This window comes from Bos javanicus, chromosome 21 (genome assembly GCF_032452875.1).
Source record: "Bos javanicus breed banteng chromosome 21, ARS-OSU_banteng_1.0, whole genome shotgun sequence".
NCBI classification, from domain to species: Eukaryota; Metazoa; Chordata; class Mammalia; order Artiodactyla; family Bovidae; genus Bos; species Bos javanicus.
Genome location: NC_083888.1, coordinates 20,023,132 through 20,041,632, shown reverse-complemented (window position 1 = coordinate 20,041,632; position 18,501 = coordinate 20,023,132). Strand labels below are relative to the sequence as shown.

Here is an 18,501-nt window from a genome sequence, read left to right as displayed (position 1 = left end):
TCGTCATTGCTCCGTCGAAATGGGCTTCCGCCTACAATGCAGGAGACCCCGGTTCGATTTCTGGGTTGGAAAGATCCTCTGGAGAAGGGATAGGCTACCCACTCCAGTATTCTTGGGCTTCCCTTGTGGCTCAGCTGGTAAAGAATCCGCCCACATGCGGGAGACCTGGGTTCGATCCCTGAGTTGGGAAGAACCCCTGGAGAAGGGAAAGGCTACCCACTGCAGTATTCTGGCCTGGAGAATTCCATGGACTGTATAGCCCATGAGGTCGCAAAGAGCTGGACACCACTGAGTGACTTTGACTCACTCAATGGGCTTAGACTTGGGCTGGTTGCGACTCCCGCCTTCAGCCCTCTCTGAGCCCCAGCATTCTGTGTCACCTGACCTGGCTGCAGAGAGGGAGGAGGCTGCTGGGGGCAGGGGCTGGCATCCCACTGGAGGGGTCAGGACTCTAGTTCTGCTTCAGAGCCATGCAGCCCCGGGCCTTAGTAGCTGCCAGGTGAGGGCCCCTGGGAGCCTGCGCAGTGGCTTCCTGCAGGCCTGCCTTTGCTCCTTTCCGGCTCCAGGAAAATAGGCGGAGGCGGCTGGTTTTCCCCTTCGGCAGTTTCCATTTTCTTTGCCACTGGAACGGTGGACTGGAGGAGCTGTTAGAAACTTAGTGAACCTAGGCTGCTTTCAGAGCCACGGGAGGCCCCAGCATGGGGTGCAGTGTGGGATGGGGGGTGGTGGCAGGGCTCTGCCAAAGGGGCGAGGTGCTGCTGGCCAAGCACACTGGGTCCTGGGAAGCCACTGACAGTTTTACTCCAGGGCTTGGAGGAAACTCCGGGGGTACCCCTCTTCCCACTCCCCACCCTTAGCGGGAGGCCATCAGGAAGTGGCTCCTGTGTAGGGGGGCACACTGCAAGCCAGTGATCTGGAAGGGGGGCTGCAGATAAAGGAGGGACTGACTACCTGGAAGAGGGGCATATGAGACCACCCCTTAGTCTTGGGACCCAAGATGGATTTTCCTGAACAGACTTTGGGAGTGTGCCTTGACACATTTAGGCAGCGTCTGGGCTGCAGATCTGGCCATGTGGCTGCCAAAGGGAGGGTGTGGTTTTGTTGGAACATCATCAGGGAAATTAGTCTAGAAGTGGCTCCTCCCCTAGAGCTTCTTGGCTGGGCTTCTTGGCTGGGCAGGGACAAAATAAAAGGCGCAGACTGTGGTCTCTGAATGAACTGGGAGGGTGGGGTTCCCCATCCTTGGGGGCTGGGGTTCCTTCCCATTTCAGAGCTCTCCTCTGTGGAGCTGCATGGTCTGGGTATGGAGTCTTTCTGGGTCGTTACTGACTTTAGGACTCCCTCCTAGGAGCACATTTTACCACCAAACTTGTTCAGGCCTCTCCTGGGGACTGAGCATCTTTTCCACCTTGCATCTCTGCTCTGAGATGGTTCCGTTCCCCCAGTAAGTTCCACTTGCAGTAAGTCCCAGAAGTCCCACTTGCAGAAGGGGAAACTGAGCTTCACTCCAGTCTGTCAACTTGTCCCTCTGTGGCATTGGATATTTCTTGCTGGCCAGTTTCACTGGATGGCTGGCCAGGTGGACTGGTGGGCAGTAGTCACGAACCTCCACCTGGCCTAGGAGACCCAAGGTGACTCTGGAATTGCCTAAGCCACTTCTCAGTCCCTTATTTCGCTCATCTTTGCAGCTTTGGATGTGTTGGCCCATAGCCTTCTGAAAGTACCCCCGGGACCCTAGATAAGGGTCCCTTCCTTCCTGACCCCTTCTGTCCTTGACTTCTCTTCCTGGGCAGCCCCCTCCACTTCCAGAGCTTTCACCATCACCTCTACCAATTATGTTTTTTATTCCTGACCGCAGTCCTGAGAGCCACCTCTGAGATTTTACCTACTGGCCATCCCTGCCACTGGCCAGGATGTTAAACTTGCTTTGCTGTAACAAAACTGATCTTCCCTGACGTCCATCCATCCCTCTCCCTACGTGTGTGGCTGTCAGCACTGGGACCTGTTGACCTGCGTCTCCCAGGAGTCGAGACACCTTTTCATTCCTGGTTTAAATATAGTGGAGTGATTAGGAGCACAAGGCCTCAAGTTGGAGAACAGTGAAAGCGTTAGTCACTCAGTCGTGTCTGATGCTTTGTGACCCCATGGACTGTAGCCTACCAGGCTCCTCTGTCCATGGGATTTCCCAGGCAAGAATACTGGAGTGGGTTGCCATTTCCTTCTCCAGGGGATCTTCCGGACATGGGGCTCGAACCTGGGTCACCTGCATTGCAGGCGGATTCTTTACCATCTGAACTACCAGGGAAGCCTCCAAGTTGGAGAATCTGGGTTCAAATCCTGGCTCTGAGTGATCTTGGGCAATTTACTTAAATCCCTCTAAGCCTCATTTCCTATCTGTAAAGCGGAAATAAGAGGACCAACTCCATGGCCTTGGGTTGGATGGAGAGAATGTACATAAGCACTGATGCAAAGCCTGGCTCATCAGGGGCCTCAGAAACTTGGATCATTGTCACCAGAGCTTGCAAGGGTTTCCTAATTGTAACTTGCATCCTACTCATTTCCCCATCCCATCCATTCTGCACCTAGTCTTCTGACAGCTCTCCCTTGGGGAGAGGAAACTGCACTGGTTCCCTTTTGCCCATCAGGCCGGCATTCACCTTGGGTGCAATTTAGTCCACCGTGGAGAAGGGAATGGCTACCCACTCCAGTATTCTTGCCTGCAGAATCCCATGGACAGAGGAGCCTGGCCGGCTACAGTCCATGGGGTCACAGGAGTTGGACACGACTAAGCACACACACACTACTACAGCAGCTCTTTGTGCTCTGAGATGCTCCTGGCAAATCACACACACACACATACTGTCAGGGTGTATTTAGGAAGAGGTTCCGGGTTCAGTGACCACTTGGCCAAGGCGGAAAGATCTCCTTAGGCTTGGCTGCTGAGGAACCAATGGGGCTTCCAGGCCAGGCCTCCTGTTGGCCTGGAGGGAAAATTAAACACCCAGTCCAAACAGGCGTCCTGGGAGGTGGCTGCCTGATAGCTGTGCTGACAGGTCAGGAGTCTAAAGCCGAGTCACCCCAGTTGGAGGACCAGGCAGAAGCCTGACCGCCCCTGCAGGCTGCAGGAGCACCATCTGCCCATCCTGTGTTCCCCCTTCCCACCCCCAAGACTACTCACTCTAGTCCCACCTACTAGGGGCAGCCTCCCCGTCCCTGATGCTGAGTTGTCCCTGATGCTGAGTTAGCCGGCAGTAGATTTCCTGACGGTCAAACTCTAGGGCAGGAGGGATGTCAGCGCCCCTTTGCCTTCTCTGGGCGAAAGGCAGATGAGAGCGGTCACCCCTCCCTCACCATAGCTCACCCGCAGTGTGGAGGTAGGGTGAGGGGGGCTTCCCCTTGCTTAGTCCCTTTACTTTTGGTAAACCGGTACGTTCTAATGACCCTCTCTCTGCGAACGCTCCTCTTCCACGCCCCTGAATATGACAGCCTCAACTCCTGAGCACTCCCTTCAGCGCGCGGCCTGCCAGATGCTCCGCAGGTTGGGGTGGTCTCCAGCCGATTAGGGGTGGTCTCCAGGCAAGTCTGGAGGCCGCCCAAATCTGTCGCACCTCCTCCGTTTGGGCCCAGCCCAAGGGAGGGAAAGGGGCGTGTGTTCCTTTAAGGGGCTGGCCCGGCGGGAGCGCGGGGGTTCGTCCGCAGCCGCTTCCCTTCTGGCCATTCAAGATCCCCGAGTCCGCCTGCTTCCTCCGACCGGATCAGCCCCGCAGCCCGGAGCGCTCGAGCCGTCGAGGAGCCGCCTGGGGACGGTACGTAGCTCAGGGGTGGCCGGGCTCCTGGGGCGCCCTATGGACCAATTCCTCTCTTCCCGCTTTCTCAGCCCCACGCTTCCCGGGGGGTTGGGGAAAGCGGGCAGGAGGAGTGAGCCGGGCCCCGTGGGGCCGGGGCCAAGTTGGGTTGTGATCGCCGCCGCCGGTCGGGGGCGCCGCGGGCGCCCGCGGGTTCAGAGCAGCGCGCGGCGTGGGCTGGCTTGCGTGGGACCCTTGTGCATAGACCGTGGTCGGCGAGGAGGCCAATTCAGAGGGAAACCAGTGGCCTCCGAGACCACCTCCCGGGTCTCCTCTCTCCCACCGGGTCTTTTCTCAACTTATCCCGCAACCTCCAGCACAGCGCCGCAGGCGCCGGGTTCTGCCCTGGGGCATCGGTTGGATGCTCCTCTGTTGGGGGTGGGAGCGGGGGAGGGTGTCGGGAACACTGCGAGGGGCTGGGGACACCTCCTGAGGCAGCGGGCGGGTGGTCCTCTGCCGGCCTGCTTTGGCCCTCTCAGGGCAAACGCAATGGATGCTCGTGGGTTTCAGGCCTGGTTTCAGTGGGGTTTCTAACTTAGGGAACAGCCAGAGCGCGCGGAGAGTAAAGTCCTGGGTGGGAGATGGGATCCTGTAGGGAGGAATTTAGGGCTCCTGAGTAGCCCGGAAAGAAAAAACAAAAAACAGCGCCGGACACTTGGACCCAGCTCTGTCACCAACTCGCTGGGTGGCCTTCAGCAGCCTGTGACCCGGTCTGGACCTTGACGCCCAGCGCTGACCTCCGGAGGGCCTTTTGTCCTCTGCCCCAGGAGGAGGTGACCGAGAGGCGCCCTGGCCCCTCTCCCACAGCCCTGCACGGGCCAGCGGGCTGGGAATGCTGGTAGGAAACACCTCCGGACTTCTACTTTCCGGGAACCGCAGGTTTCAAAGGGCTTGGGGCACCGAAGTCAAATTCCTCTCCGGGAGCAGGCTGATGGAGACCTGGAGGGCAAGGTTGCCCTCTGCTGGTGTCAGGGAGACGTGTGCTGCCCGGTGGTGCAGTCGGGGTACCGGCTGTAGCTCATCTTCCTAACAAGTCAGGGTTCAGCTTATTCTGATGTGCAGAGGGGTCCTAAGCCAAGTGGTGGCTGGGAAAAGCAAAGGATGGGTCGTCAGAAATCAGGGAATCCACACATCTTGTTTCGGTCATTCCAATTCATTAGTGAGCTAGGGGAAAAACCCAGACCAGAAACTAAGAGCTGTTTTGGCTCAGGGCTTAGTTTCTGAACCTTGAATTACTTCATGCATGACTGGTAAGAACCCTGGGGGAGCAACGTCGGTATGACATGGTCTGGTGGTGATTTTTTTTTTTTCCAGCTCACTAATGTATTAAAGTGACCAAAACAAAGAGTTCTTCACCATTAAAGAGCAAACCTCAGCAATGTGTGAATTCCTTAAGATAAATGCTGTCAGTCCTGCAGAAAGTGCCTTTCTTATTGATGTCCCTCACTATTTGAATGCTTGCTATTCACTGTCAGCACTCAAGAACCAAATAGATATGAATAACACAGCATCCCTCCCTGTCCAGATTCCCCAAACTCTCAGTATCCAAACTCTTGCCATCCCATCTGAAGGACGCGAGAGATTTGGTGAAGGAGGAGCACTGTACTGCTGGTTTAGCTGCTGAACAGAACTCAGTTTAAAGTTCTACTGATAAAAATAGAAACCAGGGACTTCCCTGGTGATCCAGTGATTAAGAATCCACCTTCCAATGCAGAGGACGCACGTTCGATCCCTGGCCGGGGAATTACATCCCACATACCTCAGGGCCATGGAATTCTCCTGGCCAGAATACTGCTCAGATTGACCCTTCGGGTTGACCCTTTGGTCCGGAAGATCCCCTGGAGAAGGAAATGTCAACCCACTTCAAATTCTTGCCTGGGAAATTCCATGGACAGAGGAGCCTGGTGGGCTGCAGTCCATGGGGTCACAAAGAGTTGGACATGACTGAGTGACTAGCACTACCTCAGGGCAACTAAGCCTGTGAGCAGCCACTAGAGAGCCCACAACTAGAGAAGCCTGTGCATCACAACTAGTGAGCCCACCCACTGCAACTAGAGAAGCTCCTGTGTGCCGCAAGTAGAGAAAAGCCTGCCCAATGGAAAGAGACCCAGCACAGCCAAAAAAAAGTGGGAAACAGCTGAAGAAGTTGCAAAGACATTTCCTCTGTGTTAAAAAACAAAACAAAACATTTAAGAAGATGACTCTACCCTGGGTCAGACTTTTAATTTTGGTAAACCTGGTATCTTTTGGAATCCAATGCCCCGAAGAACCCACATCCTGAAGGAAGAAGCGTTTATCCAGTGGTGGGTGAAAGCTGCAAACTGCAGATTGACATGCTGGTTTTTTTTTTTTTTTTTTTCAGGATTGCTCTTGTTTCTGTTAGTGCTCTGGTTACAAAGTTGCATGTGTTTTGAGCTGTTGAGTTGTTCAGTCCTGTCTGACTCTTTTGCGACCCTATGGACTGTAGCCTACCAGGCTCCTCTGTCCACCGGATTTCCCAGGCAAGAATACTGGAGTGGGTTGCCATGCCCTCCTCCAGGGGATCTTCTAGACCCTCTAGACCCAGGGATCACACCTGTGTCTCTGGCATCTCCTGTATTGGCAGGTGAATTCTTTATCACTGAGCCACCTGGGAAGCTCCTGTTTGTGCTTAGGCTGCTTAGATCCAAGTCACCAAGAGGCTCTGTGGATGTCACCTGGGGATTTGTCTTGGACAGGAGCGGGGCTCACAGCGTCCTCCTGTCATGCACAGCACACAGGGCAAGTCTGGGCTTTGGGTTCCCTGCAAAGAGCCCCTCCCTGGGCTTTGGGGCTCCCTCCCATCAACTTCCTTCACATCATTGCTTCTTCTCCAGTAAGAGCGCCTAACTGTTCTGAAAACAAGAATGTTTCCTCCATGTTCCACCACTCTTACAGGCCAATGCTTTTCTTCTTTCCCCTCCCTTCCTCTCCCTTTCTCTGGTTTTGCTGTATCCCTCCCCTTCTAGTTCCTGTACACAGGCATTCTTAGGGTCACACACAATCATAGCAGAGTGGCAAGTCTGTGTTCTGCTTTGTCTACCCTAAATTATACCCTGTGCACTTTCCACGTTGCTGCCTGATGATCATACTCATACTTCCAAATGCCTGCTGTCAACTCTGGTATCGCTGCCCCAGAGTCCGATTTCCATTCAGGTGCTGGAGGGATGTTTTTAACATGTAGGTCTGATCCTGTGGCTCCTCTGCCTAAAGCCACTACTAGCACCCAGGGCCTTGGGGACAAAGGACAGGCTGCTGAGTCTGACACCCAAGGGCATCTAGACACTGGTCCTTCTGTCCTCCTCTCCCAAGTTTCAGCCAGAGCCTTAGCAGAAAGCAGAATTCACCCTGGATGTTTCCAATAAAGACTCTCTAATGACGGCTCAGGGGTAAAGAAACTACCTGCCAATGCAGGAGCCACGGGAGATGGTGGGCTTGACCCCTGGGCTGGGAAGATCCCTTGGAGAAGGAAATGGCAACCCACTCCAATATTATTGTCTGGAGAATCCCACGGATAGAGGAACCCAATAGACCACAGTCCATGGGGTTGCAAAGATTTGGACCCAATTGAAGTAACTGAGTACACACACGGCAATTTCAGTAAACAGACAAGCAGGGCAGGAATGAGGGGGAGGTATGTGGGGCACGAGGCTCATGTACAATTTTTTTTTTTTCAATGTGAACCATTTTTAAAGTCTCTACTGAATTTGTTACAACACTGCTTCTATTTTATGTCTTGGTTTTCTTGACTACCAGACATGTGGGATCCCAGCTTCCCAACCAGGGATCAAACCCACACCCCCTACATTGGAAGGTAAAGTCTTAACCACTGGACCACCAGGGAAGTCCCCTCATGTGAAAATTGGAGGGAGGGGAGTATGCATGCCAAAAATCTCAATAATCAAGACATAATATTTTGATGCAATGCAAAGAAAATTGAATCCACAATCTATAGCCCTTGGGCCAGCTGCCTATTATATTTGAGTGTCCACTTAAACTGTAAGAGCTCCCCAGAAGTATTCTAGCATGGCATAAAAAAAAAATTTTTTTAACCTCTACCTCCACAGTCGTTTCTGGACTGAAACAAAAGCTTTGCAGTGCAGGACTCATCCTCACTAGCCATGAATGCACCTGATATTTTCTAGTCTAGTCTGGTCTCTTCAATGTTATTTTAAAATGCTGCTCACAACTTTTCCAATTCAACTTTGCAGTTTGAAAATGGTGATACTGTCATATGGTCCTGCTTAATTTTTTCTACAGTCTTTTCACTGCCTCCTAATTCCTGCTTGGGCTTCCCTGGTGGCTCAGTGGTAAAGAATCTGCCTGCCAATGCAGAAGACACGGGTTTGATCCCTGATCCAGGAAGATCCCCTGGAGGAAGGCATGGAAATCAACTCCAGTATTCTTGCCTGGAGAATCCCATGGAGAAAGGAGGCTACGGTACATGGGGTCACAAAAGAGTCTGACACGACTTAGGGACTAAAAAAATGACAGCAATAAATTCCTGCTTAGGATTTGTCGGCTTGCCTGTTGCCCATCTTGCCTGCAGAGTGCAGTCCTCTGAGAGCAGGGACCTCATCTTGCTCATCACCGCTGTTGTCCGGCCGCGAGAACGGTGCCTAGCGTGCCGAAGCTGCTCTATCACAGGGGTCCCCAACCTCCAGGATCTAATGCCTGGTCATCCGAGATGGAGCTGATGTAATAATAATAAAAATAAAGTACACAATAAACGTAGTGTGCTTGAATCATTCTGAAACCATCACCACCCCGACCACCACCCTGCCCTAGTCCATGAAAACATTGTCTTCCTTGAAACAGGTCCCTGGTGCCAAAAAGGTTGGAAAGTGAAAGTCTTTCAGTCGTGACCAACTCTGCAACCCCATTGACTGCAGCCTGCCAGGCTTCTCTGTCCGTGGAATTCTACAGGCAAGAATACAGGAGTGGGTTGCTGTTCCCTTCTCCAAGGGATCTTTCAACCCAGGGACTGAACTCCAGTCTCCTGCATTGCAGGAAGATTCTTTAGCATCTGAGCCACACACACACACACACACACACACACACACACACACAAACTCCAGGGGATCTTCCAGACCCAGGGATCGAACCCTTGTCTCCTGCTTGATAGGCAGATTCTTTACCACTGAACCACAAAGGAAGCTGCTAAATTCCTGTTAATTGAACGAATGAGTAAGTTGGTCCCTGGGCCCCGCTGCAGACTTCTCTCACTGGCTTGTTTTCCTCCTCCCAGTTTGCCCCGGGCCCCAGCCTTGTCTGGACACCCTGGCGCTGCCCGGTGTGTGACGCCATGGGCCTGCGGCTCCCGATCCTGCTGCTCCTGCTGTGCTGTGTCTCCGGCCTGCCTTTCTACAACGGCTTCTACTACTCCAACCGTCCCAACGGCCGGAACCTGGGCAACGGCTACAGTGAAGGTGGGTGGCCTCTTGGCTCTGCTCTTAACTCGGCTCTTGGTTCGGCTAGGTGACGAAGGCCTGTCCTGGCCCCTGCAAGTTCCGAGTTGGGTGGGGGCTCAGGGTGTGAAGCCAGCAGCCCTGCTCCCATCTGGGCCAGTGCAGTGGTCCAGCCTTCTCGCTAAGATGAGCAGAAGGGTGGTTCTGTTACTCCATGTCTACTGGCCCCTCAGATATGGAGGGCTTCCTTGCTGGCTCAGTCAGTAAAGAATCTGCCCGCAATGCGGGAGACCCAGGTTTGATCCCTGGGTTGGGAAGATCCCCTGGAGGAGGAAATGGCAACCCACTCCAGCATTCCAGCCTGGAGAATCCCACGGAAAGAGGAGCCTGGTAGGCTACAGCCCATGGGATTGCAAGAGTCAGACATGACTGAGCAACTAAACCAACAGCCCATGGGTGTGGAGCTGAATGCACTGTAGCACGGTCAATTTTGCTTTTTATACTTTCCCCAAAGTCCTGCCAGTTTTGCAAAATTCCACTTAAATGTGACTTCCCCAGGTCTTCCCAGTGGAAAAGGGGTTTGGAGTTAGGGAGATGTGTTTGACTCTCCATTTTGCCACTTACTAGCTATGCAGCTTTGGGCAGGTGACTTTTTTTTTTTTAATTTTATTTTATTTTTAAACTTTACAATATTGTATTGGTTTTGCCAAACATCGAAATGAATCCGCCACAGGTATACATGTGTTCCCCATCCTGAACCCTCCTCCCTCCTCCCTCCCCAAGGTGACTTTTTAAAAAACTTTCATTTGCGTTTATTTTTTTTTTGCGGCATTTCTTCCCCGGGGCGTAAGTTTCTTTTTAAATATTTATTTGTTTATTTGGCTGTGCTGAGTCTTAGTTGTGACACTTTGGGATCTTTAGTTAAGGTATGTGGGATCTAGTTCCCTGACCAGGGATGGAACCCAGGCCCCCTGCACTGGGAGTGTGAAGTCTTAGCCACGGACCACCAGGGAAGTCCCAGGGCCATAAATTATTGTTTTTTTTGCTTTGGGGATATCTTTTTCTTCTGTGCAGCCTTCTCTTCTGGTTTAGGAATAATCTGACCTTTTTCAGTAAGGATCATCTACATGTGTCAGGGGAGCTTAGGTATGGGTTGATCCAACCCTGAGCTCTGTAAGTCCTGTCCCTCATCTTTAGAGGCTTTGTTCACCTGGACGTGCTTGACGACCGGAAAATCTCCATCTAAGCTCTGAAGTCTGGAATCACTCTGCATTTCTGAGCATGTGCAATAAAAATTCAGCACTCTTCTTGGGCCACTGACCCTGCATCCAGCCCCACTGTTTGGCCTGGGAACACCTATCAACACCATTGTAATGACGGAATGGCTCACGATATGTTTAAAGTGACATCTTTCAGATACTGGGTGGCTTTCCCGATATGCGTACCCTTCATGGCCTGGGTGGTTTCATGAGTGTTCTTAAAAGAAAGTGAAAGTCACTTAGTTGTGTCCGACCAACTTTTGTGACCCCATGGACTATACAGTCCATGGAATTCTCCAAGCCAGAATACTGCAGTGGGTAGCCTTTCCCTTCTCCAGGGGTTCTTCCCAACTCAGGGATCGAACCCAGGTCTCCCGCATGTGGGCGGATTCTTTACCAGCTGAGCCACAAGGGAAGCCCAAGAATACTGGAGTGGGTAGCCTATCCCTTCTCCAGGGGATCTTCCCAACCCAGGAATTGAACTGGGGTCTCCTGCATTGCAGGCAGATTCTTTACCAGCTGAGCCACCAGGGAAGCAGTGTTCTTAAAGTGAACATGAAAATTTGAACCTCTTGATTTTGTGCAGTTTTCTGGGTCAAGTGAATAGCAAACCATTTTTAGAGGTCACTTCAGGCCAGTTACTGGAAAAGCCAGGTGACTTTTTATCAGCAGCTTTATGCACCTACTCTGCATCATTTGTTAGGTCATATGAGCCTCATAGAAACTTGGACACAGGCAAGTCGTTAGGTATGGCTGTTTTTCAGCATGAGATTCTCTGCAAGGAGCCTCCCTGTCTATCCCTTGCTTACTCCTGAGGTTACCCCTTCCCCTTCTCTATGTACCTCTAAGGTCTCAAGTCCAGACCTAAGGCCATGAGACCATGAGGCCCCAATAGGAAGACTCAAGTGAGAGATGGGCCAGCCTTAGCCCAAAAATCTGGTTCTTATGGAGCATGTTAGGCTCGGAGTTTATTTGTCCCCCTGAGCCTGACTGCAGTCTCCTCTCTAAGCCCTGGCCTCATCTCACCTGTGTCTCTAGGTGTTTGGGAAGAGTCGTGGTGGACGGCTGGACAGAGTGAAGGGCAGGCTGTGGTCTCTTGGGACCAGTGTGTTAGAGAAGGAGACTCAGATGATCTGAGTCCCCCCACACTCCCATCTGAGGTGCTCTTGCTGCCAGCTACACCAATTTGCCTTTTGCTTTTCTTTTTTTTTTAGCTGAACCATGTGGCATCTTAGTTCCCCGACCATGGATCAAACCCACCTCCCCCCACTGCCACCGCAGTGAAAGGGTGGATTCTTTCTTCCCCCCATTAAAAAATTTTAAATATATTTAAAAAGTGAACAGGACAGGGAAGTCTGGTGTGCTGCTTTCATGGGGTCATGAAGAGTTGGACATGACTGAGCAACTCAATAACAACAAAACATTTTTACAGTGTTATATTGCTGCTACTGCTGCTGCTGCTAAGTCACTTCAGTCGTGTCTGACTCTGTGCGACCCCAGAGATGGAAGCCCACCAGGCTCTCCGGTCCCTGGGATTCTCCAGGCAAGAACACTGGAGTGGGTTGCCATTTCCTTCTCCAGTGCATGAAAGTGAAAAGTGAAAGTGAAGTCACTCAGTCCCATGGACTGCAGCCCACCAGGCTCCTCCGTCCATGGGATTTTCCAGGCAAGAGTGCTGGAGTGGGGTGCCATTGCCTTCTCCATGGTTTCTGCTATACAACACAAATCAGCCATAATTATACACACCCCTTCTGTCTCTAGCCTCCCTCCCCTCTCCGCATCCCATCCCTCCAGGTTCTCACAGAGCACCAGAGATAGCCTCCCTGTGCTACATAGCAACTTCTCATCTGCCATCCATGGACCATCAGTGAAGTCCACCAGTTCGCATCTTCTGCCCAACAAGCCTAGTGGTTTAAGACAACAGCCGTGTACTTTGCTCATGGTTTCATGGGCCAGCGTTTTGGGCTGGGCTCTGTCTCTTCTGTCTTGGCTGTGCTCCCTTGATTGTGCCTGCGGTGGGCGGGCAGGTCAGCTGGGGGCTGGTGGGTCTAGGATGGCCTCAGCTGGAGGGCTTGTCTCTGCTCTCTGCGTGTTCTCACCCCGCAGGGGCGCCCAGGCCTTGTTCTGATGGTGGTTGGCAAGGTTCCCAGAGAGAGAGGCCTCAGCAGGACCCCCTGGAGCCTTGGCTCTGAACAAACACCTCAGAACACTCACTTCCTCCGCGTTCATTTGGTCAAAGCAAGTGGCAGGGCCAGCGAGGATTTCAGGGACTGGGGGTGGTTCATAGGTCACCTCCTGAAGGAAGGAGTTGTGAAGTCACATTGCAGAGTGTGTGGGTACAGGGGCGGTGCAATCTAGGACCGAGGGTGAGGGTGAGGGAGGGGTGGCCCCTGCAGGACTATCGACATGCTGCCAGAGGTCCCCATCTGCACCCCGCCTCTCCCCTCAGGCATCTTCAATGGAGTGAAGCTAGTGGTAGAGACGCCCGAGGAGACCCTGTTCTCCCACCGAGGGGCCAACGTGACCCTGCCCTGCCGCTACCACTACGAGCCGGCCCTGGCCTCTCCGCGGCCCGTGCGCATCAAATGGTGGAAGCTGTCGGAGAACGGGGTCCCGGAGCAGGACGTGCTGGTGGCCATTGGGCTGAGGCAGCGCACCTTTGGGGATTACCGAGGCCGGGTGCGCCTGCGGCAGGACAGAGCGCGGGAAGTGTCTCTGGAGATCCGGGACCTGCGGCTGGAGGACTACGGGCGCTACCGCTGCGAGGTCATTGATGGGCTGGAGGATGAGAGCGGCCTCGTGGAGCTGGAGCTTCGGGGTGAGACCCTGATGGTGGCTGGGTCCTGGGGGCTGTGGGGAGAAGGCCCTGAGAAAGCATCTAGACCACTGTGCTTCTGGCAGGTAAAACATCCAGTCCTCAGAACAATGCCATGAGGAAGCTCCTGTTATTCTCACCTGCAACGTGTGGATGAGAAAACTGAGGCACAGAGAAGTCAAGTCACTTACTTTGGTCACACAGCTCATACATGGCCGAGTAGGGGTTTGACCCCAGGCAGTCAGACTCCAGAATCCACTGCTCTCTACTCCCTCTTGCTCACGTCCTATTCAGAGAGAGGGAGACAGGAGCTGATGACACAGCTCATTGAGTTGGAGCTGAGATTTGCACAGGGTTGGCAGGTGACACAAACAGATGAGGCAGCCCGGGGTGGGTGATCTGGAGTGGTGGGGATGGGGGCCACTCCTGGGCCCTCCTACTCAGGCCCAGCTGATGATGCTACTCCAGAAGCAAGCCCAGTGCAGCCCGATTTTCTTTCTTTCTTTCAACTGTTTACTTATTTGGCTGCATTGGGTCTTAGTTGCAGTGCAAGAGGTCTTTGTCGTGGCGCATGGGCTCTAGAGCAATTGGGCTTAGTTGCACCAAGGCATGTGGGATCTTAGTTCCCCAATCAGGGATCGAACCTGCATCTCCTGCATTGGAAGGCGGATTCTTTATCCCTTGGACCACCAGGGAAGTCCCTGCAGCCAGATTTTCTGATTTGACAAGAGAAGCCTATATTCATATGTGAAACCTCTGGATTTTTATGTAGAAAATTGCCTAATTAAAAACAAAAGCAAAAACAGCCAGTGCTGTCCAAAGCTGCCAGCTGTGATCGCCATATGACTTCTGCCTTCTCTGACCCTGGGCCGGGGCTGTGTCCTCCGACCTCTCCTGCCTGGTAGGGAGGCCGCCAGGAGGGCAGAGATGGAAGGCTGATCTGACTCCATGTCTGCCCCATCCCAGCTGTGGCACTCCAGATCGGTGCCTTCCCCACAGAGCTCCAGTCCTGTCACAGGTAAAATGAAGAATAAGGGTAGTTCCTCCTTTACCTCCTTCGAGGAGATGAGGACAGAATGTGGCTCAAGGGCTTGTCAATCAGAGGCGGACCTTGCCACCAGCAGCCACCTGCCCAGTCCACGGGGCTTAGATGGTGATCCAGAGGGGCCATGTTCCTTGTCCCTGATGTTGGGGATAGTGTGGGATGTGTGCGAGCCGGTCAGAGCCAGTTGTCTGGGGACCACGGGGGCAGCCTAGAGAAGCAGGGAGTCCTCACTTTTTTTGGGGTACACTTTTTATTATTTTTTATTAATTTTAATTGGAGTATAGTGTCTTTACAACGTCATGCTGCTTTTTGCTGCACAGAAGAGGGAATCAGGCATACGTATTCATGTATCCCCTCTGTTTTAGATTTCCTTCCCTTCTAGGTCACCACAGAGCACTGAGTAGAGTTCCCCATGCTGTACAGCAGGTCTCATTAGTTTTCTGTTTAATACATAGTAGTGTATATATCACACAGTGTGTATATGTCAGTCCCAATCCAGGGAGCCCTCACTCCAGACCCTGCCTTTGAATAGCACCAGTTCCAGGCCCTAGGGACACCCCTTCTCCCTAAGGTTTCATCTGACTTGATAGAGAGTGAGCCCAGGGGGTTTAAAGTTTTTTATTACACTAAAATTTCAAACATGGAATTTTGAGGGAGCCTGTGGCACCTCCCAGACCGTGGTACCAGAAAGGGAAGCCCCCTGCCTGGGACCTCCCTGATCTCGAGCCTCCTTTAGTAAGACCTTTTCCCATCCCTCCTCTTCCCCTGGGACTTCCCTGGTGGCTCAGACGGTAAAGAATTTGCCTGCAATGCAAATCCAGATCCAGGTTCGATACCTGGGTGGGGAAGATCCCCTGGAGAAGGAAATAGTAACCCACTCCAGTATTCTTGCCTAGAGAATCCCATGGACAGAGGAGCCTGGTGGGCTACATACATAGGGTCACAGTCAGACATGACCGAGCCACTAACACTTTCACTGTCTTCTTTCCTCTTCCCCTGAAAGTCGTCTGTCACACGTGGGAAGTTTCTTGCATCCTCCTCTGAAGCTTCCATATTAATGTTAACACAGACGATGAGGTCTCAGCTACTGAGTCAGAGCCCAGCAACGCCTGTCTCCTGTAGGTGGCAGCACCTCCTCACTGGTGGCTTAGTTCAGGCTGCAGTAACAAAACAGCCTTGGTGACCTCTGAACAACAGATTCATTTCACACAGTTCTAGAGGCTGGAAGTCCCAGACCAGGGTGCCAGGTCGCGCAGACTTCTATGTCCTCACAACGGTGGAAGGGGCTTGGGGGGAACTCTCTGGGGTGTCTTTTTTAAGGGTACTAACCCCATTCATGAGGACTCCACCGTCATGACCTAATTACCTCCCAAAGGCGCCATCTCCTAATACCATCATATTGGGCATTAGGATTTATTTACTTAGCTGCGCTGTGCGACTTGCGGGATCTTAGTCCCCTGACCAGGGATCGATCCTGGGCCCTGGCAGTGAAAGCACCATTTCCTAACCACTGGACCGCAAGGGGGAATTCCTGGGCATTAGGATTTAAACATCTGAATTGAGACCATGGGCTTCCTCAGTGGCTCAGTGGTAAAGAATCCTCCTGCAATGTAGGAGATGTAGAGGACGAAGGTTCAGTCCCTGGGTTGGGAAGATCCCCTGGAGATGGAAATGGCAGCTCACTCCAGGATTCTTGCCTGGAAAAATAGACAGGAGCCCAGTGGGCTCCAGCCCGTGGGGTCACAAAGAGTCAACTGAGTGACTCGGCAGGCATACTGCGCCCATAGCAGTGGGGTTCTTGGAACAGCCCTGTGGGTTAGGTATTAATCCTGGTCTGTAATTGGGGATATTATTTGACTGACTCATTCCTTTAACAAGTTAGTAGTTTTCTGAGTGCTGCTGTGCGCCTGTCTAGCTCTGGGAGGGAGATGTAAAGCAGATACTGGTTCTGCGTTGGACTTGGGCAGCGGACAGGAGATGACAGTTTGTAGACCTTTTCTGAGGGACTGTGTGTGTGTGTGTGTTGAGGGAAGCCTCTGTTTCAGTGGAGGTGGGTCTCCCATCACTGGGCCCTGCCCACCCATTCAAGCCCCCTTTTCCGCCCTCCCCAGGTGTGGTCTTTCCTTACCAGCACCCCCAAGGGCGCTACAAGTTCAACTTCCACGAAGCCCAGCAGGCCTGTGAGGAGCAGGACGCGGTGGTGGCCTCTTTCGAGCAGCTGTTCCGGGCCTGGGAGGAGGGCCTGGACTGGTGCAATGCGGGCTGGCTGCAGGACGCCTCGGTCCAGTACCCCGTCACGCAGGCCCGGCGCCCCTGCGGAGGCCTGGGGCTGGCCCCCGGCGTGCGCAGCTACGGCCCGCGGCACCGCCGCCTGCACCGCTACGACGTGTTCTGCTTCACGGTTGCCCTCAGGGGTGAGTGGACTGGCCAAGCACGGGCCTGCGGGTGGAAGGGCAGCCTCTGGGGGGGCCTTCAGTCCTCTCTGCCCACCCTGTTGGCACTTCCAGCTGAAGCCCTGTGCCTTGATGCTGCTGCTTCACACCGATCATCGGTTCAGTCAATCATCCAACATTCCCTGAGTGCCTACTAGGTGCTGGGTCATCATAGACAGATAAAACACAGTCTGCCCTCACAAAGGAGCTCATTTCATGGGAAGATACATGAACAAAAACACATCGTTTCAGTGCCATATCCCAGTTTGGCACTTAGTAGGTGCTCAATAAATGGCTGAGCAGATGAGAGATTCTTGATTGGTCCGGCAGAGGTGGGGCGCCCACCTAGAGTGAAATTAGGAAAGGGCTGGGACAGAGTACAGACCTGATTGTGGGGAACCCGGTACCATGGCTGGGGGGGATGATGCTTTTGGAGAGGGGCTGAGATTTGGGAAGGTGCCCCTGACCGTCTCCACTGCAGACGCTCCATAGTGTGGCAGCTCCCTAAGTGCAGAGAGTTAACAGGTCTTTTGGGGGCTGGGTGGTGGGGTCTGCATGGGCTGGCCTTGCCCCAGGCCCTCTCTGGCTGCCCTCTCCCTTCTCTGTCCTCACGCCCTGGCTCCCACAGGGCAGGTGTACTACCTGGAGCACCCTGAGAAGCTGACGCTGGCAGAGGCAAGGGAGGCCTGCCGGGAAGATGGCGCCCAGATTGCGAAGGTGGGCCAGCTGTTTGCTGCCTGGAAGTTCCGTGGCCTGGACCGCTGCGATGCTGGCTGGCTGGCAGACGGCAGTGCCCGCTACCCTGTGGCTCACCCACGTTCCAACTGTGGGGCCCTGGAGCCTGGGGTCCGAAGCTTTGGCTTCCCCGACCCACACAGCCGCCAGTACGGCGTCTACTGCTACCGGCCGCGCTAGCTCCAGGTCACTCTGTACTCTGCCCCCTCCCCTCACGGGCAGTATTTATTGAGTAGTTCGTTTTCCCTCGCAGGTTGGGGCAATTTTCATCTTGTTTTTATACTTTCCAATTTAAAATTATTTTTAAATATTATTTTTTGGGTAAATCCCACAGATCCCAAATCGTCCCTTTACTCGGGTCCCTTTGCCAAGGCTCTCACCCTCCCTGAATCCTCCTGCCTCTCTCCTCTGGGACGTTTGAAGTCCTTGGGCTCATGAGCGCTCTCTGCCATCGCGGAGTCCATCCCCTCTCCCAGCCCTGGGGAGGCTGTTCCCAGAGCCGGCAGTGGCAGTGGCACGAGGAGCCAGGGCTGCGACCCGTCCTCCGCCTCTGCCTGGGGACGAGGGGGCAGCCAGGTGGCTCTGGAGCTGGGGTTCGGGCCTGGTGGTCTCCTGCCCCTTGTACTTCTTTGGGGAGCAGCTGGCCCGTGTCAGCATGGCGGAGGAGCCTGGGCAGGAGGTGGGTCCCTGGGCTTCCACGTGATGTCCCAGGGTAGGGAGAGAGATCCCGCCCCATGTTTTCCTTCTCTCTTGGCTCCAAAGAGTCTGTGTTTTGTTCTCATTTTTCTCTGTTTGGCGAGTGGCCCTCAGGTCTGTGTACTATTTTGGACAATAAATGGTGCTGTGACCCCTCCCTCCATCCTGAGCCCTCCTCTGTGTCATGCTTTTTTTTTTAACATTTGCTTCTTTACTTATCTGGCTGCACCAGGTCTTAGTTGTGACAT

General features: G+C 53.4%; 1 protein-coding gene across 1 annotated transcript; it reads left to right on the top strand.

Moving 5' to 3' along the window:
- The first annotated feature begins 1,497 nt into the window (after positions 1–1,497).
- On the top strand, positions 1,498–18,422 carry HAPLN3 (hyaluronan and proteoglycan link protein 3). Its single transcript, XM_061394407.1, has 5 exons — positions 1,498–3,806; positions 9,112–9,292; positions 12,980–13,348; positions 16,502–16,804; positions 17,451–18,422. The coding sequence occupies exons 2-5, from the start codon at positions 9,169–9,171 to the stop codon at positions 17,735–17,737; spliced, it is 1,083 nt and encodes a 360-aa protein (XP_061250391.1). The 5' UTR covers positions 1,498–3,806; positions 9,112–9,168; the 3' UTR covers positions 17,738–18,422.
- The last annotated feature ends 79 nt before the right edge of the window (positions 18,423–18,501 follow it).